Raw genomic sequence first — 25,980 nt, 5'->3', positions numbered from 1 at the left:
AACGGAAAACTCTTTCGTCTAGCAAGTTTTCCGTCTTGCGAGGCATTCGTCTTGCGGGGCACCACTGTAACATAATATGCTCCTTTTCAGACAATCAGTACAGCAAGGTTGTGTTTGTGACAAAGTTAAATTAAAACTGAGCAGCACACGCTGTAACGTAAAAACTTCACAAACATTTATGGTTCAGAACATGAAGCACTTAAAGGGTGTCTATTGCAGCGGAAGTACAGCTGATGTTATCTTTTGGAACATCCGACAGACAACATGCCTCTTAAGGCAAAGTAGAATTTTACTATGAGTCACGTGGGAATTTTTATAGTACTAGTGGAACTGTGTGCCAGCCAATAATGTAAAAAGGTAATGTGGCCCTTTGAATCTTCCCATCAGAACCTCCCTCCCCCAGTATAATATTCACCATTGAATTCTACAGAAACCTTCCTATTGATTATCACTACAGTGGGTGCCGTGGGATGCAGGTGGTGCTGTGGTCTAAACCACAGAGCCTAGGACTTGCCGATCAGAAGGTCGGCGGTTCGAATCCCCGTGACGGGGTGAGCTCCTGTTGCTCGGTCCCTGCTCCTGCCAACCTAGCAGTTCGAAAGCACGTCAATGTGCAAGTAGATAAATAGGTACTGCTCCGGGAGGAAGGTAAACAGCGTTTCCGTTTGCTGCTCTGGTTTCACCAGAAGCGGCTTAGTCATGCTGGCCATATGACCCGGAAGCTGTCTGAGGACAAACGCTGGCCCCCTTGGCCAGTAAGCCGAGATGAGCGCCGCAACCCCAGAGTTGTCTGCAACTGGACCTAACGGTCAGGGGTCCCTTTACCTTTACAGTGGGGTGCATCTTTCATTGCAGTGCTCTCTACTGGTCAGAAATCAGCTTTATAGCTAAATATAAAGGAACTGGATTGGTCTGAAGCAGAGGCGTAGCTTGCTAGCCGGCACCCGGAACAGCGGGGGCAGGGTGATCCACCCACGGGGACAGGACAATCCACCCAGGGGGGTGCCGCTGTGATCCGTGCACAGGGCGCTGCAGCGATTTGCCCAAGGGGGTGCCGCTGTGATCCACGCATGGGCTGGATCCCTCAGGCACCCCCTCAGGGATGGCACCCGGGGCGAACACCCCCCCCCCCCCGCTTAGCCTCTGGTCTGAAGAAATGTGCCCAGCACACTCTTTTTTACTATTCCTCTTGCCAGCAGATCACATGAATAACGGTCAAAGGACTCTGGAGCAGTGCCATCTTGGGAACCCCAGCCCAGCTCATGCATACAGGCTTTTCTGAATCCTGCCATGGCATAAGCATGAGATGCAAAATGTCCCCCTGGTTAGAGAAAGACTTGCTTACTTCTCCAATGGAATCGTGAGAATCCTGATTGTAGGCTTGAGCTTCTATTTCTCCATCTGTGCTTTCTTCCGCAGTCACTTCCTCCTGAAACATGACGTCAATTTGTTAACACTAATTTAAGTGACAGATGATGGAGGAAATGTCAAGATCACCTGCAATACATGCCATGTATTGCAATGTTCTACTTGGGTTTCTTCACTGTACAAGGCAAAAAACATAGCAGCAAATCTTTAAGCAACTACAGTGGTACCTCTGGTTAAGTACTTAATTCGTTCCGGAGGTCCGTTCTTAACCTGAAACTGTTCTTAACCTGAAGCACCACTTTAGCTAATGGGGCCTCCTGCTACAGCCGCTGCGCGATTTCTGTTCTCATCCTTAAGCAAAGTTCTTAACCCGAGGTACTATTTCTGGGTTAGCGGAGTCTGTAACCTGAAGTGTCTGTAACCTGAAGCGTATGTAACCGGAGGTACCACTGTATTCCACCTATCTATGAGAACCAACTCAAAATTCACAATAAAGTCAATGCTCTACAATCTATGTAGTTATGAACAGAACAGGAAAAAAACCCCAATCATCAAGAAGAGGATTTTTCATATCTTCTATAGTTCGTTATTGCAAAAATGTGATTTATTTCTTATTTATACTAAGGGCTTGCTCAAAACAGGAATGTGGATTGTTTGACCTGCAACTACTTGATTACTCATCATTTGATGTCTGGCAGCTGAAAGTGTGTCATGATTTCAGTGAAAAGTATTACATTTGAAAAGACACCAAGTACGATGTTTGGTATCCCTGGACCCAAGTAGATGTGATGTTAATTCCATGAATGTAATTCAAATTGTGTGTTATTTGGCATGTACATAAAAGATCAGGGCATTGCTGAGCAGCCCCAGGGCTCTTTCGTGACCAAGTTCCTGACTAAGTATCATGTCTCTACAGCTGCTATCTCCATTTCTAAGGAAGCCTTCATTGGTGGCAATAAAATCTCTCTTGGAAATGGAAATACTGTAGCAGCTTTGAAAAGGGAATTTTTTTGTCAAGGCAATGGAAGGGAGAAATTCCCCGTCCCCATTCCCAACGCTGCTCAGCCTTTCCTCAGCACCTGATATTTACATAACAAAAAATGTGCACACAATTCACATCACTTCTAGTTTGACCCAATGAAGGTTCGCACACACCATACAGGTATCATGGAAATTCGGACACTAAAAATGAGAAGCCTGCAGTCAAATACAAGCAGAACAACCCACCCTAGCCAACAGAACCTGCCAACTGTATTTGACACTGGGTGATGTGACAGATTTGTCACCACCCATTCCAAATTCTTCAGAGCTTTTAAAACCCAGCTTTCTGGGACAATTTTCCCTCTTCTCCTAGTCCAGTTGCGATACCCATAACCAAACACAACTAAATTAGTGCCGTTCTTCTTCTTACAAACCTCTGGCCCAACTCTTTGAACACTTCTCATTTTCTTTGCAACAGGCATATCAACCATCTCCTCAGGAATTTGGTCTGAGTTTTCAACTGTGCTATCATCTTCTTCCTCGCGGGAGCGTTTGGGTAAAGAAGAACTTGGCGTAGCTGAAACTTAAGGAGAAAATTTCATTAAATTCAAAACACACTTTGCCCAAGGCACAAAGAAAAACAAACCATTGTGGCTTTCTTTTTTGAGGAGCACCTTAAAGACTGATTACCGTATTTTTTGCTGTATAAGACTCACTTTTTCCCTCCTAAAAAGTAAGGGGAAATGTGTGTGCATCTTATGGAGCGAATGCAGGCTGCAAGGCTATCCCAGAAGCCAGAACAGCAAGAGGGATTGCTGCTTTCACTGCGCAGCGATCCCTCTTGCTGTTCTGGCTTCTGAGATTCAGAATATTTTTTTTTCTTGTTTTCCTCCTCCAAAAACTAGGTGCGTCTTGTGGTCTGGTGCATCTTATAGAGCGAAAAATACAGTACTTCTTTTAATTCGAATTCAAAATTATATATTTAAATAAAAACCAAAGTTTATTTGGTGCTTTCCCCAAGTCTACAGAAGGAAAACTGGCCAGGATAAGCCCTTGATGCTTCTTATCTAGGAAATTTAACCAACCTGTGCCAAATACTGCTGTCGAAGTAGACGGTCTTTCTATCTGTGAGCTCTGCACCACCTCCAAAATTGTGGGGGGTGGGTCTTGAGTGGCTGGTTCTATCTGGGGATGGCTCTGCTGAGTGGGCTGAACAAAAGCTGTCGCTTGAGTTTGCTGCTGAACTGTCAAGATGGGCTGAGAGAGAGAGGTCTGGACGTTGGGGCTTGTGGAGCGCACAGATCCACTTGTGCTTCCATAGACTGGAACATGTTCGACTGGTCCTTCCGACTGCATAGCTGAAATAAAATTGTTGTAATCTTTAGTTCCAGCCACATAATATTCAACTTTTTCAAAAATGAGAAAGCTGTAGCTGTGGCCCGGGGTTCAAGCTGGTACCCAGCTCTGAAATAAACTCCATCTCACTTCCTTTTATTTAAGGTGAGAGGTGCTGACAACAGAATCAAGTGACATGCCTCACAACCTATAGATTAGGGGACAGTCCTTTCTACAAACCAGAATTGTACATTTCATCAGTATGAAAGTTAATATGCATGCTACTTTAATGAACGCGACAAACCCATCACCTGCCTACTACAGCATTATTCTTTTCTATTAACTACCTTTGAGAAGACTAACGGACCTAGGCATTTCTGTGTACTGTTCCTCACTTCCTGTTTCTTTCCCTTCGGCATTTTCAAAATTCAAACTGGTTTTTGCAACTACAGTGGAAGCTTTCCATTTCTACAAAAAGCAATATAGATTTTCAGGGTTTAATTTTTAAGAAGAGCACTGAGGTTCCACAAAATCCTTGATATAGGAACATCCCAAGAACCAGGATTGCAACCATGAACATTCCACCCTAAGCCAGTGCTTTTTTTCCCCAAAAAAATGTTTTGGGGTACTCTCATTTTGACTCAAGAAAACCACCATTTTATAGTTCAAATTGGGAAAAATAAACACAGTAAATGAACAAAAGCACAAAGATTCACAAAATGTTTAGGGGTATGCGTCCCCCCAGAAAAAACCACTACCTAGGGCACTTTATGTTATGATGTTCATTCTATCAAATCCCAGCCTCAACAATCAGAAGAGTTTCCTCACTTTATGAATTGAATGGCTTCACAAACAGTACAGGAGGCAAAATATGCCTCTGTGTTCTAATGCTTTTAATGCAGTGGCATTGTGATGGCCTGGGATTTGGACTCGGATGCTGAACTTGAGGGATCCCAGACTGCACAGGATTCCCCGCCTCCAGAACTAGCTGAGCCAGGGCTGGGGCATGAGCCTGAAGGGTCCAGTTGAGTCTGGTCTTGCTCCTGAGGTGATGGAGGACCCATTGCCTGCAAGTGCTCCACTCTCAGCCCCATCAGAGGAAGCTGATGTTAGCTCTGGGTCCGGTAACCCTCCAGCCTCTCCTGAGCTGCAGAGGCTCAGGGCAGAGAGGCAGAGGGAACTAAGTTCCCGCAGGAGGAGTGCTCGCCTCCAGGCCAGGAGAGAAAAGTCACCTGAGGATCGGGGCCGCTCGGGGCAGATAAAAGCCGGCCAGCCCCAGACCCAAGTTGCGGGAGCAAGATTGTTGGTTGCTAGCTGCTGCCTGAACCCTGTCCTGCTTTCCTTTCTGAGCTCCTGACCCGCCCTGACTCCCTGCTTGCATGCCTGTCCCTGACTTCACCCAATTCCCTGCCCTGCACCCAGCTTCAGCTACTATGGACTGCCTCCACGTTGCACCTTTGACCACGGACCGGACTTGGACCTCGCCTCTCGGGTAACCCACGGGACCAGCACAGGCATATAGAATCCTAGAAATTACACATTTAAAAAATGACTATTCATCATGTGCATTGTTAAGCCTTTTGATCAGTAATGTACCTTCCTGAGTTTCCACTTGTGTTGTCGGCATAACTGTGGCCGTTGGGGTAGATGTAGGATTTGTGACAGTTGTCGGAGTCAGCATTGGGCGGATGCTGGCCCTTGGGGTCGATTTGTTCCCAGCTATTGCAGCTGCTGACACTTTGCTTGGAGTAGATACAACAGGAGTTGGTTTGATGTTGGCTGTCGGTGGATCTGAAGTACTAGCACTAGATAAAAGTCCAAGTTGTATCTGTTAGATATTATTCTAAATATATGCAAATATATGCAAGTAAACAGTCTTCACTGGAGTAATGTGTAGAAAGGTAAAGGTAAAGGACCCCTGGATGGTTAAGTCCAGTCAAAAGTGACTATGGGGTTGCAGCGCTCATCTCGCTTTCAGGCCGAGGGAGCTGGTGTTTGTCCGCAGTCAGCTTTCTGGGTCATGTGGCCAGCAGGACTAAACCACTTCTAGCACAATAGGACATTGTGACAAGTGCCAGAGCCTATGGAAATGCCGTTTACCTTCCGGCCACAGTGGTACCTTTTTATCTACTCGTGCTGGTATGCTTTCAAACTGCTAGGTTAGCAGGAGCTGGGACAGAGCAACAGGAGCTCACTACCACCGTGGGGATTTGAACCGCCGACCTTCCGATCGGCAAGCCCAAGAGGCTCAGTTTAGACCGCAGTGCCACCCGCGTCCCTAATGTGTAGAACAGAGGCGGCTATAATGTATAAAGTATCTAGGCTCCCCACCCAGCCCATTCCCGTCTACCAGTCCCTCAGCTGATCAAGCCCCCAGGAGAGCGCTTCGTTAAACAGCTGCCCATCCCTCAGTGAAGCAGTTAACAAAACCCCACCCCTGCTCACCTGATCAAGGCAATTTGAGCTGGTAATAGATACATCACGGGTTCCAGGCTGCTGCCAGCACAGCACAGGCTGGCAGGGGGGAAGTGAGCTGTGCTGTCAGTGGCTGGGGAGCCGCAATATACCACTAGCTCAGAAAGTCTGAAACCTATATTGTAGTTTGACCGTCATACTGGTTTCAGACAATTAATTTCGTATCGCCCTGTGCTAGTAGCAGCTTATAAAACAAGAGTGGGAAGGATCAACAGAGATATGAAAGAATGAACAGAAGAACTCACATTCCTCTGTCACCTGCAGCAGGAGTTGATTTAAGGGTGATCTGTCTCTGCTGTTCTGGAGCCTATTGGACAAAATGCTTCAGTAAGCCACAGGATTCAAAATATCAGTGCAAATGATTGTATGAAATAGCAGCTAAGTCTTGCATTCTACTGAATTATTATCAGAATATTGACATTTGTGTTTTTATTACAGATTTATTGATTTATTCTCAGAAGGCGGTGGACTCTTCTTCATTGGAGGTTTTTAAGCAGAAGCTGGATATTCATCTGTCATGGACTACAGGAGGTTGCACTAGATTTCCCTTAGGGTCCCTTCAAACTCAACAATTCTATGATTCTATGCCATCTTCAAAAATCCATACCCCTCAACCACCACAACTAATCTAGTAGCAGCTTTAGTGGACAGGAATTTGGTATCAAACTACAAAATTAGAGCTGCACAAATTGTCTACCTTATCAGTTAAAAAAAAAAAAAAAGGGTAAAGGACCCCTGGGCAGTTAAGTCCAGTCAAAGGCGACTATGGGGTTGTGGCTTTCAGGCCGAAGGAGCCGGCGTTTGTCCACAGGCAGCTTTCCAGGTCATGCGGCCAGCAGGACTAAACTGCTTCTGGTGCAACTGTGACAGAAACCAGAGTGCATGGAAACGCTGTTTACCTTCCCGCCGGAGTGGTACCTATTTATCTACTTGCACTGGTGTGCTTTCGAACTGCTGGTTGGCAGGAGCTGGGACAGAGCAACAGGAGCTCATTTCATTACGTGGATGATTTGAACCGCCGACCTTCTGATCGGCAAGCCCAAGAGGCTCAGTGGTTTAGACCACAGTGCTACCCACGTCCTTACCTTATTGGTAGATTCTGCTGGCTCATCTCGCTGCTCGTGGTGCCTCTCTTGCTGCTCTCGGAGCTCTCTCTCTAGGCGGCAAATGCGGCCTTCATACTGTGATTTAAGTGCGCTCATCCGCACTTCCAACTCAGTCTTCTGCTCTTCCAGTGCACTGCTCTTTTGTTTCCACTCCTCGCTTTCTTTGGTCAGCTGTTCCTTTGCACCTGAATTAAAGTATAGGAAGGCAAGTTGAAACTCCTTACTATGTCTCTTTATACAGGAATTCTGAAAACAGCATTTTCATGAAGAGCTCTGTCCCTGCGGGTCCCCTAATACAGTGGTACCTCGGATTACATACGCTTCAGGTTACAGACTCCTCTAACCCAGAAATAGTACCTTGGGTTAAGAACTTTGCTTCAGGATGTGAACAGAAATCGGGCTCCGGCGGCGCAGCGGCAGCAGCAGGAGGCCCCATTAGCAAAAAGTGGTGCTTCAGGTTAAGAACAGTGTCAGGTTAAGAACGGACCTCCGGAACAAATTAAGTACTTAACCCGAGGTACCAGTGTATTCAACATTTCCATTTTAACATGGTGTTATGCAAATGTTCAAGGGCTACAATGAGAGGGGACTTGGATGAGGAACCCCCTCCAATCCAAAATCCATGTCGGGTATTATATCTGCACAGTGGCCTGAGCAGAACACCACTCAAGAGGACGCAGCCTCCAAGTTTCTGTCAACCTGTGCTGAGTTCTATACATAGGGCCCTTGCATTAACAGAATACTGGTACTAATCACAAACGACTCCTACCCAGACGTGGGGCCGGCTCAAATCTGCCATCTCTGGGAGAAGAGTGTCCCTTAATTCTGGCTCTGGCTCTACCAGGAAACGAGAGTCTCCAAACAGCTCTGGCCTAATCAGTAAACAGATACGGCTGCTTTTCTCCTCTTCATACTACAGCACTTAGCTTAGGAGGAGGAGGATTATTTCCTGGCAGGTTCCTGCAAGCTTAACTATGCCCATTATTCCTGCTGGGACAACTGACTCCCAGTTCTATTTCTACTGTGAAATAATGCAGCATTCAATGCATGGTTATGAGATGGGCTTCTGTGCTGGCAGAGTTCCCTATCCCCTTACCAAATACAACTCCTCATTATCTGGATAGGGCTAAGCCATGTTTACAAAAGCAGCAGCAATAAAGGATGGAATATTTTAGGAGAAGAAAATAGGATTAGATGTGATGTCATGTGCATCTGTCTGTTTATACAAACACACTTTTGAAATCATTTTGTGAACCTGACAAAGTGGACTCTCTCTTATGTAAGCTTCTACCTTGATCAAGTAACTGGAACCTTAAAGGTAAAGGTGAAGATACCCCTGACCATTAGGTCCAGTCGTGACCGACTCTGGGGTTGTGATGCTCATCTCGCTTTATTGGCCGAGGGAGCCGGCGTACAGCTTCCGGGTCATGTGGCCAGCATGACTAAGCTGCTTCTGGCGAACCAGAGCAGCACACGGAAACGCCCTTTACCTTCCCACCGGAGCGGTACCTTTTATCTACTTGCACTTTGACGTGCTTTCGAACTGCTAGGTTGGCAGGAGCAGGGACCGAGCAACAGGAGCTCACCCCGTCGTGGGGATTCAAACCGCCGACCTTCTGATTGGCAAGTCCTAGGCTCTGTGGTTTAACCCACAGCGCCACCTGCGTCCCATAAGCTGGAACCTTATGCCGAAGAACTAAAAATGGCAACTGCTTCGAAAGAACTGCCAGGCAATTCACCTGCTAACTGTGCAATCCTCTGCTTGGCAGCCAGAAGTGTCTTCTTCATCTTCTCCTCCTTCTCAGCAACCTGCTGCCTGAGCTGCTCCTCTTGTGATGTTTTCTCCTGTAGATCTTGCTGAAGACGGGAAGCCTCTGACTGAAGCTGGGCTACCTGTTCCTGGAGATTTTTTACTTCGGTGTCCTTCTCGCCGAGCGTCTACAGAAAGCAAGACATGGAAACTTCAGGATACAGAACTGCTTTCAATCACTGGGTGATTAATGAAGTAGCGCAAGCTTTCTATGAGAAGATCCTAGACAATCTAAGAGCTGTAAGAGCATAGGGTGTTTGAATCTGAGTATACTGTAAAGGAGGGAATCGGGTGGCGCTGTGGGTCAAACCACAGAGCCTAGGACTTGCCGATCAGAAGGTCGGCGGTTCAAATCCCCGCAACAGGGTGAGCTCCCGTTGCTCGGTCCCAGCTCCTGCCCACCTAGCAGTTCAAAAGCACGTCAAGTGCAAGTAGATAAATAGGTACCGCTCTGACGGGAAGGTAAACAGCGTTTCCGTGTACTGCTCTGGTTCGCCAGAAGTGGCTTAGTCATGCTGGCCACATCACCCGGAAGCTGAATCCTGGCTCCCTCAGCCAATAAAGTGAGATGAGCGCCGCAACCCCAGAGTCAGTCATGACTGGACCTAATGGTCAGGGGTCCCTTTACCTTTATACTGTAAAGGTAACTTCTCCCTGTGGTGTAAAATTTCTGAAACACTTACAAACAATTTTCTATGGTATTTTTTCACCACTACCTACTATTCCCCAATGGTTTCAGGGCAGCACACCTGGGAATATCCCTTTAAGGCACATTAAGCTGAAACAGCATGACTGGGCCAAACCTCACAGCCATCCAGGGATCTAAACTTGGTCCCCCATCATAAAAGCACAACATCCCACTTCAGTCTTTTTGGTAAGCTGATTATTCATTTTGGGAGTTGGCTACAGACACATATGATCCTCAGAAAAGGCTCTCCCACCTTCTGTAAATTTTCAATCTGTCCTTCCAAGGCTTTTATCTTGGTCTCAGCTTGGCTCAGAGCTTCTTTCACTTCTTGAATTTCTTTGTCTGAAACATGTTGCTCTTGCTGTTCTGCAGAAGACGGAGTTGATGCTTCTGCAATCACCTAAAATTTTGGAAAGTAAACATCTGCGTTGGTGAAAGGGATTGGTATTATACAAGCTAGTAACCAAAATTACAGCAGGTTGTACATTCTATAACAACAACAGCAACAACAATTTATTTTTTATACCCCGCCCATCTGGCTGGGTTTCCCCAGCCACTCTGGGCGGCTCCCAAAAGAATATAAAACAGAATAAAACTTCAAACATTCTACATTCCTACAGCCTCCCATACTAGAGCACAATTTTCAAAAATGAAGACTAGCTGAATTTACAAAAATCTAATATGGAAGAGCTCTTCCATTTTACTTATCAGAAGTTAAAACCTACCTTGTCATGTTGTGCTTTCAGTTCTTCATACTGAGTCTTGTATCTACGTCCAATTTTCTTGACCTGTGTTATCGTTTTAACTTTCTCTTGGATGTCAGCCAGTTTAATGTCCAAATCTTTCTGAAGGGTGTCCTTTTCAGTTTTCGTTTTTGCCAGATCTTCTCGGAGGGTCTGGACCAGATTCTGACTTGTTGTCAGTGAAGCATTTGACCTTAACAAAAATTGAAAGAACTTCTAACACAACGGAAACCAATGAGAGCTACTTTCTGTATACTGCTGCCTTTTATTATTGGAAAATGCGAGCAGTTTAAAAGAGGTATGAAAATAAAAAATTAAGGGTCCTTGCTTATGGTATCTGAATCCACGGCTGCTACTACTACCAGCACCTGTGCTAAAGGCTGAACAAATATATCAGGATTAGAATTGCCAAGACACCCCATTAACTGCTGAACAAGAACTTAATGTTGATAGGAACGGGTGCTTCTACTATCAAGTATTTGGCATCTCCAAAATTTTAAGACATTCCTTGAAGTTTACCTTGCAATTTCTGCTTTAAGCCTGCCTATGTCTTCACTCATCTGCTGTATGCGTTTGGTGTTCACCTCCTTCTCCGAAAGAAGCTTCCGATACTCTTCAACATCTGTATCTTTTTGTTGGCTCAATAAATGCTGCAAGAAGAAATTTGCCTATGAGCGAGCTTTTTTTTTTTTTACAATTTATCTTATTCATCTGGTTTATTTCGTATATTTATATTGCACTTAGTATCAGCAGGGTATTTAAGTGGTTTATAGAAAGATAACAAATACAATACAAATATATAGCTATACATACATACATAACGAAACTAAAAAAACCCTTCAAAATATAAAATATCCACCAAGCAAAAACACACAGCAACACACATTCTGAAAACTTCATGAGATTCAGGACGGCTGCCTACTTGTAATTGCCTAAAGGAAGAGAAAAATCCCTTCCCTCTTCATCCTCCCTCACTCTGATCAATACTTATCTTTCTAGGAGCACCCAATAATATCTACCTTAGTGCAGATATGCCTCCTAATGCTTTTAGCTTTTCTTAAATGCTTCCCTTCTTCCTGCCTAAGCAAAAGTGTAAATTTGCCCCAAATCTTACACCATATCTATTGTCTTATTCCCCTTTCTTGGTCTTCTACTATGTAACATTTTCACCCATCTTGGAGTGAGGACCTCCTTATTGTACTCTGGAGAAATGTCCTGTTGAGGCATTGCAACAATAGTCCTTGAATCCAAGGTAAGCTCACCTGGGTCCGTGCTTTCCAGCGTTTGACATCCTCTTCCAAAAGCTTCTTCTCTGCTTGAAGCATCCCACTCTTCTCGCTCAGTTCAGCATTAGACTCTTGCAAAGGCAGGATATCAGCTTCCAGTTTACGCACCTGAACACATAACGGTTTAGAAGTTACTGCCGAGTGACTTTGTTTCCTGGTACAGCCAAAATCTTCACATCCAGAGTTTAACATCGTGTCTCAGTGAATGAACAGCTCCTTGATTTGAGACTTTCAAAGGTCTCAAATTACTGAAGGTTGTAAATTATGGTTTGACACAGTGGGAGCTAAGTGTATATTCTGTAATTTCTCATTCTGTTCAATAATTTGTGGTTTTCAGTGTTTTAGGGTTTTGAAAGCTGGATTTAAAATTCATACTGACCTTTGCCTGCATTTGCTGCAGTTCCTGTTCCAGTCTCTCTTTCTCCTCCCTCAGCATCTTGTTGGTTTCTATCAAAACATTCATGGTCTCAGTCTTCTTCATTAGTTCTTCATGCTGAGCAATTGTTTTCGCTGTCACCTAAAATTCAACACAATAGTGAAATCCCAAACCTGTGTATCAATATCCACATTTTCAGGAAGATGTGATCTGGAGGGCCATTGTAATTTACTTGGGAAACTATTAAGTGCGTTCATTAACCCTGTTAACTCGGCAAAGTTAACTGTCAGAGCAAGCAATATATATATATAATAAAAGGTAAAAAAAAAAAGGTAAAGGACCCCTGGATGGTTAAGTCCAGTCAAAGGTGACTATGGGGTTGCGGCACTCATCTCGCTTTCAGGCCAAGGGAGCCAGCATTCGTCCACAGACAGCTTTCCGTGTCACGTGGCCAGCATGACTAAACCGCTTGTGGCACAACAGGACACCGTGACGGAAACCAGAGCGCATGGAAATGACGTTTACCTTCCCGCCACAGTGATACCTACTGATCTACTTTTACTGGCAAGCTTTTGAACTGCTAGGTTGGCAGCAGCTGAGACAGAACAACGGGAGCTTACCCCGTTGTGGGGATTCGAACTGCCAATCTTCTGATCGGCAAGTCCAAGAGGCTCAGTGGTTTAGATAGCAGCGCCACCCGCATATGATATGCACAATTCTCAAACATGAAAGGCCACTGTGGTATCTAACAAGGTTCTCCTACTCCAGGCCCTTACCAGGTGTCTGTACTGATCAGCCTCTGGCCCATTACATGAATCCAGTGGTTTCAAAACTATCTATAGCTCTATCAATGAACATCTCTGCTGCACAAACATTCTGAAGCATCCATTTCATAGAATCATAGAGTTGGAAGAGACCACAAGGGCCATCGAGTCCAACCCCCTGCCAAGCAGGAAACACCATCAGAGCACTCCTGACATATGGTTGTTAAGCCTCTGCTTAAAGACCTCCAAAGAAGGAGACTCCACCACACTCCTTGGCAGCAAATTCCACTGTCGAACAGCTCTTACTGTCAGGAAGTTCTCCCTAATGTTTAGGTGGAATCTTCTTTCTTGTAGTTTGGATCCATTGCTCCGTGTCCGCTTCTCTGGAGCAGCAGAAAACAACCTTTCTCCCTCCTCTATGTGACATCCTTTTATATATTTGAACATGGCTATCATATCACCCCTTAACCTCCTCTTCTCCAGGCTAAACATGCCCAGCTCCCTTTGTCACAGTAAGTTCTCACAGAACAGTAGCCTGGGTTTTGACCCACGTGAATTGTGGGTTCATTGCATGATCACAGCCCACACTCCTTGTGGCTTTGCAATGCAGAGAAAAGAATTGACCAGTGGTCTTCCAGGGAATCTTGGCCACCACCACCAATCTTCTCAGAGGAATCTCATGGTTTTCTAAAGAAGCCAACTTAAATCTAAGCATTCATCTTCACGTCAAACACCAGATGTTTTGGCACAGGCAAATTATCTCAGATTCTTTGTATGTAACAATAGTCGTGTTTCTGAAAGCAAGCCAGAGGTGTTCTCCAGCTATTACCAACAAAACAAGCAGCACTCCTAATAAACTGCATGTCTGTCAATAGGATAGGAATGTTTCCAGGAGGACTTTGAAGTGTCAATATACAAAGGAAAATACTTCCCTTAACTTCTAACCAAAGGTGACCACGGGCACACGCATACATACCTGCACTTTCTCTCTCTCTGCATTCAGACTTTCCTGCAACTGTTGGAGCTCCCTTTCCAAATGTTCCACCCTCTGGCGGTACCGTAAGCTCTCCACTTGTGCCACCTCAAACCTCGTTTCCGCAATCTCCTTCTCTCTGCGTATAAACCTGCGGTGGAAAGAAGCACTGCTTGAGATTAAATGCCTCAACGAAACACTGCTTAGCCTGCAAAGCTAAAAATTGCTGGGTTTTAAAGGGAAGTTGGAAAACATGACCACTGGGCTAATTGATATTGGGATTTGTTTTGGCCCTATCATGTTATTACAGGCAAATGCAGACACAGTGCAAGATCATATAGTTTAGGATCTGAAAGTGGGTTGTCAGACTATCCTATGCTACCAGTGTGTTTGTGTGTGCATTGCTATGTGTGTGCGTTGCTACCCTTGGTTAAGGTTTAAGCCATGTTTCTGAATTGGAGTTTAGGAGCACCCTTCAGTTAGCAATGGCCACATAAGATACCCAAGAGGGAGAAGACACACGGGGCGAGGATTTGAGTGCAAGAAAGGAGCGCGTCTACAATCCTGCTTCTTCTTCCTGACCACTAGAATACGGCTCTTTCAACTGCTTCAGAAAAATCACAATTGTTTCAATGAAAGAAGGAAAGCAAACCGGATTCTTGAAGAGCCATCTGCTTACCACAAAAGCCTACCCCCTGCCTTCGACCACAAGGTGGAGCAAAATCCCAACCAGATGACCTTCTATACCAGGGGTCTGCAACCCGCGGCTCCGGAGCTGCATGTGGCTCTTTTACACCTTTGCCGCGGCTCCGGGGCGGATACTAGCGAGGGGAGGAGGCGCATTGTGCGCCCCGACACTCCCCACTGTGGCGGGCGCTGTACTGGCTGTGACATCGCATGGGGGCGGTGCATGCGTTAGTCACGCACCATCCCGACGTCACCTTCCCGCCCGCTGTCAGATCGCAGCTCCGGAGATATATTTATTTTAAATGTCGCAATGGTTTTGCGGCTCCCAGTTTTTTTCCCTTCGGAAACGGGTCCAAGTGGCTCTTTTTGTCTTAAAGGTTGCAGACCCCTGTTCTATACCATTGGGAAGAAGTTTTGATTTTGTCAAATCTGCTCAAATACTAGGAATTTCAAAAATCCCCTTGAAACATTTGCAAATGGGCTCTGAAGCAGGGTACAGGTAATATTTTGTTGCGAGCCACCCAGAGTGGCTGGGGCAACCCAGTCAAATGGGCAGCTTATAACAGTAATAAAAATAAAGATGGTGCTCTCTCCAAATGTTGTAGATTATAGACTTTATCATCCCTTGCCCTGTTCTCTGGGGATTTGTAGTCCACATTTTCTGGAGCTTACCCACTTTGTGCACTCCTGTGGTTCATTACTTTGCCAATTAAATATATAATAATAATAATAATAATAATAATAATAATAATAATAATAATAATAATTTTTTATATACCCCACCCTTCCCGGTTTAAAAACTGGGCTCAGGGCAGCTAACAGCAAAAATAAAACATTGATTGAAATGTGACTTAATAACAGCATAAAATACAACATCAAATGCAACATCAATATCAATAAAATTCAAAAATTCAGGGGTCATTTTGGGGGAAAACAAAACAAAACAAAACCACCCGTCAGTAGACATCAAATGATCACCAGGGCTAACTGGCCAAGTTGGTCCTACTAGGGCCAGCAAGGAGACCAGGGAAGAATTTAAATGTGGGGTCCCAGAAAGGGTTTCTTCATAGAAAAGGGAATAGACGATCAGGCTAATTCAAATTGAAGGCCAGGCGGAATAGCTCTGTCTTACAGGCCCTGAAGAAGGAGATCAAGTCCTGCAGGGCCCTAGTCTCGTGGGACAGAGCATTCCACCAGGTCGGAGCAGTCACTGAAAAAGCCCTGGCCCTGGCTTCCTTAGGGCCTGGGAATGACATCAGATCCATACACTAAATAACACACCTGAGAATTTCCACTATCTGTTCTTGTGATTTTCCTTCTTCAGTGAGAGACACATTTAATGATCCTGGCATGCCTTCCTTCATTGAAGACATCATCTTGTCGCTGAGAGTTTCCAGCTGTTCATGCAACAGTCTGTTCTGTTTTTCTAAGTCTTCACAGCGAGACGCCAGCTTAGAAGCTTCATCCTTTAAGAGAATATGAAAGCTGATCACTTCAGAAGATTTTATTTTTTAATGCCACCCGCTTTCAGGATTGCACATATATATAAAACTTGTACAGTCAGAAAAGTTACCTTTAACATTCTCTCTCTCTCTTCCCACGAAGCTCTGCTCTCTCGCAAAGCGGCTTCTGCTTTCTGGGCAGCTTCCTCAAGTTGCTGCTTTATTGCGGAATTCTTAGCAACTTGTTCTTTGGCAGCCTGCAAGGCTTCAACATCAGAGGCATGAAGCATCAGCTCCCGCTCATATTTATTCTGTGCTTCCGCTGCTATCTTGGCCTGTAAAAAAAAAACACCCAGCTATCACCACTTCTGAACTTTTAAGGAATTCAATTCACTTTATTTGGCCTCCTGCACTTTAAAGGTTCTCATTTTGTCACTAAAGTGATGTGTAAGTTTAAGTGGGGAAAACAAAACCCAGCCTATTCCAAGCAGCCTTGCTGGTTCTCTTAAAATTTAGGATACAAGAGTTTTCCACCACTGCATTCTAGATTAGACAGATTTATTTTTTGTAGCAGGAGCCCACTGATTACATAAGCTTGCATACAAGTTCCCAAACGATATAGAATTACAGTGTCATTCTAACAAAAAGGAATAAGACACTGATGCTTCGCATTTTCAATGAGTGCAGACCAACATGCAATAAACTAAACATTCACTTACAGTGGTACCTTGGTTTACAACCATAATCTGTTCTGGAGGTCCGCTCGTAAACCAAAACAGGTTGTAACCCAAGGTGCTCTTTCACCAATGGGGCCTCCCCCCAAAATTTTCCATGATCATCAAACCTTTTATTGGCATCACATACAAACATCCATAGCAAATCAATACAGAATCCCCACCTTCCCAGTGACACAAAACATTTGTCAAATGAAAGAGGCAAAGCAGTCTAACATTACATCTCTAGGTCTCCAGGGAGATCAGACGTCTGCAATGTGTTTTGACGACAAAAAACCAGATGAAGATATTTAGCCACTAACTTGGTGAGCTCTTGATTATTCCCCAATAATAGAAAATATATGACCTCTGGTTTCCATTTGGGGGTGCAGAGTTGATCTAGGAACTGCTGACGGAGATCAACATATAGTTTACATTTAAGAACCATATGTGTCAGGGAACTGACATCGGAGGAAAGGGAAGTGGTAGGGCTCCCAGAGACTGGGAGAGAGTCAACAGCCAAAGCAGGGACCAGCAGGGGGAGCGCGGGGTCTCTGGAGGAGGATCTCAGTAATGCTGAGAGAGACGCAGCAGCCCAGGCAGGAAGCAGCAGGGGAGAGAAAGGGGTGAGAGACACTTCGAGCGAAAATAGCGGGGAGGTGTCAGAAGCAACTGCAGGGAGACCTATGCTTCGCCGGAAGCTGTCACGTCGTGAGTCCAGGAGACGCGTTTCCGTTAAGGAACTTCTTTGCTGGAAGCGCTTCCGCAGACAGCCACTGTCGGACTCTACAAGTGACTAGAGCAGACATGTCTGAGGAGCTCTGTCACACACAGAGGTTTGTGGGGTCGCACAAACTCTGAAGGGGCACTATTTTAAGCACAAGCAGCTAATCATCCCCTGATAGCAGTCCGACAGACTCTGTACGCTGCCTGTGCAGGAGAAGGCATCATGAGCGACCCAGCAGGAGCCGGAGCCGCAGGGGGTGGAGCTGGTCCAAGCTTGGAAGACAGATGCCGAGCATTGGAGGTCCAACTTGCGCTGCAGACGGCGAGGCTCGAGGAGAGGAGGGCTCAAGATGCAGACAAGAAGGGGAGAACCACTCAGTTCCCCAGAAAGGTACCAGGATTAGTGCAGAAGTTTGGGGGGGACCCCAAGGATTACCATGCCTTTAGGACTGAAATGCAATATGCCCTGAATGTGCAGTTTGATGAGTTCCCTGATGAGGAATCCCGAGTTGCTTTTGTAATTGGGCATCTTGAGAAGGGGGCGCGAGATTGGGTTCGACCCCTGATGGCAACGCACAACGATATCCTGAAGGACACTATGAAATTCTTTCGTGCAATGGATATCATGTTCTCCAGCGATATGGAGGAGGGGGTAGTGCGCAGACAGCTAATGGCTTGCAAGCAGGGAAGCAGATCTGTCCGTGAGTACTGGACTGAATTTACCATGCTGATTCACAGATTGGGGTGGGATTTATCGGCAGCACCCATTCAGATGCTATTTGAAGAAGGTCTTTCTTCAGCTGTGAAAGACGAGCTGGCCAGGAGCCCCAGGGCGGTGTCTATGGATCAGCTGACCAAATCTGCGCTGACCATTGGAGCGCGCCAGGAGGCAAGAGCCTTGGAGAGGCGGGAAGGGAGAGGGGAACGTTGGAAGGAGTTACGCATTCCAGACATTCCTGAGCCAGCTTTCCCGCCGGCAGAGCCGATGGAAATCGGAACAGCCCGCGCGCGCGCAGTTTCAAAGCCCAGTGAGGGGGCGAAGAAGGAGGGAAAGGGACCCCGGAAATGCTATCTCTGCCAACAGCCAGGCCACTTTGCCAGAGTCTGCCCCCAGAGGAAGGAATGGCAAGGGATGGTGGGAACTGTTGAGGGGGAAGAGCAGGGAGAAACGGAGCAGGTAAAAGCCAACGCCTGGTTGCCAGCAGGGCACTGCAGCCAGGCCAAAGAGCAGTGAAAGTGCCCCTTCCCCAAGTGCCAGTGCCAGAAGCTCCTCGACCTGCTCTAGTGATTGAAGTGTCGCTAGAGTTGCAAAATGGACACCCCCTAAAAATAAAGGCGCTGTTGGACTCAGGCAGCTCCTGCAATTTCATGAGCAAGGAGTTTGCTGCTGAACACCAGATACAGACTATCCCCTTAAGCAACCCCCTGCAGGTGACCACGATCGATGGCAGAGAACTGTTGGGAGGAGGCGTCAGCTTGCAGACCATCCCAATGATAATGAGGGTGGCAAGGCACACAGAACTGATAGCGTTTAATGTGGCCACCTTGGGAGGCGCTCCCATTATTTTGGGAATGAGCTGGCTAGCCCTACATGATCCGCTGGTGGGCTGGCATCAAAGAGTGGTTTCCTTCGGTTCCGCACATTGCTTAGAACACTGCAGGGGGGAAAAGGGGTCAGCAGGGGCCCAAGCCACCCTAGCAGGGACGGAAGTGATGGAGAAGGGGAAGGTGCCATCACAGTATGCTGATCTCAGCGACGTGTTCAGCGAGAAGGAAGCTGACCAACTACCCCCGCATAGGCCCTTTGATTGCCAGATCAATTTACTCCCTGGAGCACAGCTTCCTGTAGGCAGGTTGTATGCCATGTCAGACAGGGAGATGCAGGAGTTGCGAGCGTTCATTGACAAGAACCTGAAGAGAGGCTTCATCAGAGAGTCCAAGGCAGCGGGGGGTAGCCCAGTGTTTTTTGTGGATAAAAAAAACACGGACAAGCCGAGGCTGGTATGTGACTTTCGGGCCCTAAATGCAGTGACAGAGCCGGTGGCTTTTCCTATGCCCAGGATTGATGATATTTTGACCAGGGTGCGAAAAGGAAAGATTTTTACAAAGCTGGACCTAAGGGGGGCGTACAACCTGATACGTATAAGGAAAGGGGATGAATGGAAGACCACCATGTTCACCCCTTTGGGGGCATTTGAATATCTCGTTATGCCTTTTGGATTACAAGCAGGCTCCGCGTGTTTTCAAGCCTTTATGAACCATGTACTGGGGCCTTTGCTCTACAAGAATTGCGTGGCCTTCTTAGATGACGTGTTGGTGTATTCGGAGAATGAGGAGCAACATGTGAGAGACGTCAGAGAAGTGTTGAGCAGGCTGCAAGCCAACAGACTGTGGGTGAAACTGGAGAAGTGTCAGTTTCATACCAAGGAGGTGGAATTCCTGGGGTACCGCTTGTCAGACAAGGGGTTGGCCATGGACCCCGGCAAGGTTCAAGCGGTGCTGGAATGGAAAACACCCAAGACTAAGAAGGATGTGCAGAGGTTCCTAGGGTTTGGAAACTTTTATCGTAAGTTCATCCGAAACTTCGCTCACCTGACGGCGCCCATCACGGACTGTCTCAGCAGCAAAAAGAAGTTTGTTTGGACGGGGGAGGCGGAGCGAGCGTTTGAGGAACTGAAAAAGGCCTTCGCCTCTGACGAACAACTTCTACATGTGGATTTACAAAAAAAGCTGAGGGTCGAAACAGACGCTTCTGACAGAGCCATAGGGGCGGTGCTTCTTCTGCAGCCGGGGAAGGAGGGGTCCGAGTGGCGACCGTGTGCCTTCTTTTCGCGAAAGCTGAACAAATCTGAGAGAAACTACACGGTGTACGACCGGGAACTTCTTGCGATTTATGAGGCCTTCCGGAGATGGAGGCACCTACTAATTGGTGCACAACAGAAGGTGCAAGTGCGCACGGACCATAAGAATCTAGAGTATTGGAGAATTGCGCGAGTGCTCAACCAACGGCAGTTGAGATGGGCCCAGGAGTTCTCCAAATTTAACTTTGAGATTTGTTACGTACCAGGCCCGGAGAACGTTAGGGCGGACGCTCTCTCACGCAAACCTGAATATTTGGAGGGAGAGGGTGCACCCGAAGAGACCCATGTCATTCCCGAGGACCGCTGGGTGTGTGGGGCGGCATTGGTGGGGCTAAGGGAACTGATAGAGGGAACGGTGCAGGATGAATATGCCCAGGACAAACTCAGGAGTCTCAGGAGGGAGGGAGACAAACCCGGGGGGTTTGAGGAGAGAAACGGGGCGTTGTACTACAAGGGAGCGTTATACGTACCTGAAGGAGAATTGAGGGAAAAGGTACTCAAGCAACTGCACGATAGCCCCACAGCAGGGCATTTTGGGCAACACAAAACCATGTGGCTGGTTACCAGGGAATTCTGGTGGCCCAAGGTCAGGGAAGATGTGAGGGAGTATGTGAGAGGGTGTGACCGATGTCAACGAGCCAAGGGGGAGAGGCGGGCACCGGCAGGTTTATTAGAACCACTACCCACGCCGGAAAGACCATGGGAGGCAGTGGCAATAGATTTTATGACTGATCTGCCCAGGTCCAAAGGGAAGACAGCCATTATGGTTGTGGTAGACCTGTTAACCAAGATGGCCCACTTTATAGCCTGCTCACATGCGGTCACAGCAGAAGAAACCGCTAAATTGTTTGTGGAAAATGTGTTTAGATTGCATGGTGCCCCCTTGAGGGTGGTTTCGGACCGAGGGAAACAATTTACTTCCAGGTTCTGGAGGAAGCTCATGAGCTTATTGCATGTAGAGGTGAATTTTTCCACGGCCCGCCATCCAGAAACCAACGGGCAGGCGGAAAGAGCTAATGGTGTCCTCCAGCAATATTTGAGGTGTTATGTGAATGACAGAGAGAATGATTGGGTGGAGAAGCTGGCGTTGGCAGAATTTGCCTATAACAATGCGGAGAACGTGTCCACGGGAATGAGCCCTTTTTTGGCCAATCACGGGTGTCATCCCCGAGCCTTCCCAGGGGGGGAGGGGGAGAACTGGAGCGTTCCAGCCGCAGAACAGTTCGTTGAAGAAATGGAAGCGATCCATCGCCAGCTCCAACTTAATTTAAACAGGGCGAAGGAGGAATATAAGAGGCAGGCAGACAAAACCAGAAGGGAAGGAGAAAGCATTAGGGTGGGGGACCAGGTGTGGTTGTCCACCCAAGGGTTACCATTTAAAGGAGGTTGTAAGAAGTTAAGACCCAAAAGGCTGGGCCCATTTGAAGTCACGCAACAGGTCAACCCAGTGGCTTTCAGACTCCGGTTACCGAACCACATGAAGTTGCACCCAGTGTTCCACAGATCATTGCTGTCACCGTATATAGGGGACAGAGAGGGGAGGGTCAATAGGGGACCAGCTATGGAGGAAAAAGAACACAGCTACCATGTAGCGGAGATTCTCGATTCCAGGTGGAGGGGAGAGCAAGTAGAGTATTTGGTAATGTGGGAAGGGGAGCCGGAGTCGGAAAACACCTGGGTCAGGGCAGAGGATGTAGATGACGAGGTTTTGATTGAAACTTTTCATCAGAGATTCCCTCGGAAACCCCAGCCAGTGGCGAGGTTCCGGAGGGAATACTTCGCCACCACCGACGAAGAAGAAGAGTTGGAGGGGTTCGCTGATTCCGAGGTGGAGGAGGATTCAGCGAGTCGGAACGAAGACCGATGGAGGGAAATGTTCGAGACGTCGGAAGATGAAGAGGATTCTTTTAGGGGTTTCAGCTCCTCACCGCCCAGAGGAGAGAGTAGGGGCGGGGGAGAGGGGGGCCCTGGAGGGGAGGTGGATGTCAGGGAACTGACATCGGAGGAAAGGGAAGTGGTAGGGCTCCCAGAGACTGGGAGAGAGTCAACAGCCAAAGCAGGGACCAGCAGGGGGAGCGCGGGGTCTCTGGAGGAGGATCTCAGTAATGCTGAGAGAGACGCAGCAGCCCAGGCAGGAAGCAGCAGGGGAGAGAAAGGGGTGAGAGACACTTCGAGCGAAAATAGCGGGGAGGTGTCAGAAGCAACTGCAGGGAGACCTATGCTTCGCCGGAAGCTGTCACGTCGTGAGTCCAGGAGACGCGTTTCCGTTAAGGAACTTCTTTGCTGGAAGCGCTTCCGCAGACAGCCACTGTCGGACTCTACAAGTGACTAGAGCAGACATGTCTGAGGAGCTCTGTCACACACAGAGGTTTGTGGGGTCGCACAAACTCTGAAGGGGCACTATTTTAAGCACAAGCAGCTAATCATCCCCTGATAATATGTGTAAGAGTTTCCACCTGGTGGTCTTCACATGGGCAAATTCCTTCTCCTTCCAAATTTGTTCGTAATAAAAAAAAGGTTGTAATCCAAAAAAAGTTCGCAAACCGGGGCATGCACTTCTGGGCTTGACGTGTTTGTAATACAAAACGTATTACAGTTTTGTAAATCAGTGAGAGATTTTACTTTCTTGGGCTCCATGATCACTGCAGATGGTGACAGCAGTCACGAAATTAAAAGACGCCTGCTGCTTGGGAGAAAGGCGATGGCAAACCTAAACAGCGTCTTAAAAAGCAGAGACATCACCTTGCCAACAAAGGTCCATATAGTTAAAGCCATGGTTTTCCCAGTAGTGATGTATGGAAGTGAGAGCTGGACCATCAAGAAGGCTTATTGCCGAAGAATTGATGCTTTTGAATTATGGTGCTGGAGGAGACTCTTGAGAGTCCCATGGACTGCAAGAAGGTCAAACCTCTCCATTTTGAAGGAAATCAGCCCTGAGTGCTCACTGGAAGGACAGATCGTGAAGCTGAGGCTCCAATACTTTGGCCACCTCATGAGAAGAGAAGACTCCCTGGAAAAGACCCAGATGTTGGGAAAGATGGAGGGCACAAGGAGAAGGGGACGACAGAGGACGAGATGGTTGGACGGTGTTCTTGAAGCTACAAACATGAGTCTGACCAAACTGCAGGAGGCAGTGAAAGACAGGAGTGCCTGGCGTGCTCTGGTCCATGGGGTCACGAAGAGTCGGACACGACTAAACGACTAAACAACAACATGCAAATCAGACTGTTCGCAAACCAAGGTACTACTGTACTCCTATTAGGCTACTACAGGGAACACCAACCTGGTGCCTGGAGACTCGCTTAGTGTTCCCGAGCTACCAGAGAGCCAGCGTCAGATTGGCGGCCTTCCCTTTTTTCCTTTTAGTTATTATTTGAGGGGGGGGAATCTTTTTTGGAGATCGCAGGCACCTTTCTTTGCCTCTGGAGGAGCTTTTCTGAATGTGGAGGGTAGGTTGTTCACGCATGGTCTGTGTGTGTAATTGAGAGAGATGTACTGGGGCAGCAAGAGATGGAGAGATGTGCAGTGTCTGTGCGTCTGGTGTGTGTGAAAGAGACGGGAAGGTATTATGAACATTTGTTCTGAGTATGTGTGTAGTTTGTGAGACAGAGAGATAGGTGTACATGAGGGTAAGTGGGTGGAGGGGAGGGGGAGAGGGAGAGGGAGAGGGAGAGGGAGAGAGAGAGAGAGAGAGAGAGAGAGAGAGAGAGGTATGTACTGTCTGGAGGAGATGTATGTGGAGTATGGGGGCAGGTATGTTATCAATGTGTCGTCTGCATGTATGCAGGGTCTGTGAGACAGAGAGGGAGAACTAAATCTGAGTAGACAGAGGCAGCTATATATGGGAAGTACTTGTGTATGTCTGTCTGTGTGTGTGTGTGTGTGTGTGTGTGTACGTGTGTGTGCGTGCACATGGAAAAAGAATGAGACTGTATGAGTGAGAGATGCAATACTTGCTTGTGGTCTGTGCGGTGTGTGGACAGCTTGTATATTTCTCCTGGTACTGGGGAATGCTCCCTGTTATTACACATCAACAGCATTTTTGGGGATGGCGGGAGGAAATATAAATATTGTGTGATCTCCACAATCAGGAACCAGGAGGACATAGCTGATTTCCTAAGCAGGGGTAAGCAGCAATGACTACACACTCTCCAATTTTGTGTTATGCCACGCATTCACAGCACTCACGTTGTGCTACACCACACACCCGTGACAGCCACACCCTTTTTCAGAACCAAAATGTGCCCCTGCTGGTCCAAAAAGGTTGGCAACCACTGGGGCTGGTACAAAAGCAGTGCGTGAGTGCACAATCCTCATTTATGAGAAACACAGTCATGGAAAATCAATGTGAAGGAATGGGTTTCCCAAATCCAAAACTGACTGTGCAGGCAGTTTGAAACTGCACCAAAATCCTTATTTTCCCCTTAGCTAAAATGCTTTAACTTGAGCTCTTGAGCCAAAACCCAGCTGTATAAACAAGTGCTCAGAGCCCTCTCCTTTATCAGTTTGTGACGGCAAGGATGGCCTTGACTGTACCAGTAGAACAGGGAAGACACGTCTGTGCCTTATCTTATGTCCTGACCACAAAGACCACAAAGATGCACAGACCTAGTCCGGGAACAGCGCCAGAGTGTGTTCTTGGGAGTTGATGACCTCTTGCTCCAATAGCAAGCATAGGAAACAGGAACAACCTTTTATGGTCAGAAGTACAGGAAGTAATACCCTTTTATGGTTAAGAATACCGGAGCAGGAACATCTGTTATGTCAACCTGCGTGCACAAGCTGACGTGGCTGGATTCCTGGGGAGGGGGGAGAGGGTGCCTGGAGGATATATATATACTGCATGTAATCTCTCATTTCTTTGGACTTGCTGTGGACTGACCACGCAAGTGCCTTTCTGCTGTTCCGGAGAGCAGAAATAAAGAACTCTTTCTCTGAACCAACCCTCGGTGTCATTTGACTTCCTTCCTCCTGTCCGCAGACCCAATCGGTGAACTCCAATAAGGCTACAAATGGAACATAAATTATCAACAATATTCTGTGTCTGCATAGGCCTTATAAAAACTTACTTGTTCTTGGCAGTCCCGTTTAGCATGCTGCTCGTTGGTAAGAGCTGTATTTGCTCTCTGAAGAGCTTCCTGGACTTCAGACTTCATACTGGCGAGATTTTTCTTTAGCTCGGAAAGCTAGTCATTAAACATCAAGTGTCAAACAATCACAAACTTTTGAAAACCATTACATTTTAAAGTTACAACTGATTGGCGCACTGAATAATCAAAATTTAATTAAGTGCTAAACCTGAATTTGACTTAATTCAAGGTCATCTGAGGCAGTTCTTTACTTCTACAGCAACTTCCCCAATAAAATAGCCTTTGCATGCTTAGGGCAAATTGCTATAATCGTGCTTTTCATCTGGATGAAACAAAAACTGTCATCACTGGCTGTTTTCCATCACATGCCAAGGAAGAAGGAAGATTTCAAAAGATAAAACTTATTTTGTGATGACATCAGATAAATTGTGTGAATTAATTAACACAAGTAACTCTGTATGCCCATTGGGGCTTTGGGTGCCAGTTTTTAAGAACAGCAGCCCGGACACACATCCTCTGCATGCCACATGGCACATGGCAAAATGGCATTAGGGTC

The 25,980-nt window shown here is 46.8% G+C and overlaps 1 protein-coding gene across 2 annotated transcripts in view; it reads right to left on the bottom strand.

Moving 5' to 3' along the window:
- Positions 1-25,980, bottom strand: part of TPR (translocated promoter region, nuclear basket protein) — a 66,893-nt gene that overhangs the window by 15,140 nt on the left and 25,773 nt on the right. For both annotated transcript variants that reach the window (XM_082225400.1, XM_082225401.1), the window contains exons 23-38: positions 25,404-25,520; positions 16,166-16,369; positions 15,874-16,058; positions 13,909-14,056; positions 12,172-12,309; positions 11,769-11,900; positions 11,026-11,156; positions 10,489-10,699; positions 10,017-10,163; positions 9,005-9,203; positions 7,245-7,450; positions 6,405-6,466; positions 5,281-5,489; positions 3,435-3,707; positions 2,784-2,932; positions 1,346-1,429 (exon numbers count right to left, since the gene is read on the bottom strand). In XM_082225400.1, the coding sequence (XP_082081526.1) occupies positions 1,346-1,429; positions 2,784-2,932; positions 3,435-3,707; positions 5,281-5,489; positions 6,405-6,466; positions 7,245-7,450; positions 9,005-9,203; positions 10,017-10,163; positions 10,489-10,699; positions 11,026-11,156; positions 11,769-11,900; positions 12,172-12,309; positions 13,909-14,056; positions 15,874-16,058; positions 16,166-16,369; positions 25,404-25,520 (2,595 nt within the window). The remainder of the gene's footprint in view (positions 1-1,345; positions 1,430-2,783; positions 2,933-3,434; positions 3,708-5,280; positions 5,490-6,404; positions 6,467-7,244; positions 7,451-9,004; positions 9,204-10,016; positions 10,164-10,488; positions 10,700-11,025; positions 11,157-11,768; positions 11,901-12,171; positions 12,310-13,908; positions 14,057-15,873; positions 16,059-16,165; positions 16,370-25,403; positions 25,521-25,980) is intronic.

The sequence above is a fragment of the Podarcis vaucheri genome (genome assembly GCF_965113315.1).
Source record: "Podarcis vaucheri genome assembly, chromosome: 6".
NCBI classification, from domain to species: domain Eukaryota; kingdom Metazoa; phylum Chordata; class Lepidosauria; order Squamata; family Lacertidae; genus Podarcis; species Podarcis vaucheri.
The sequence above is the reverse complement of the archived record's forward strand: the minus strand, read 5'-3'. Positions and strand labels throughout refer to the sequence as shown.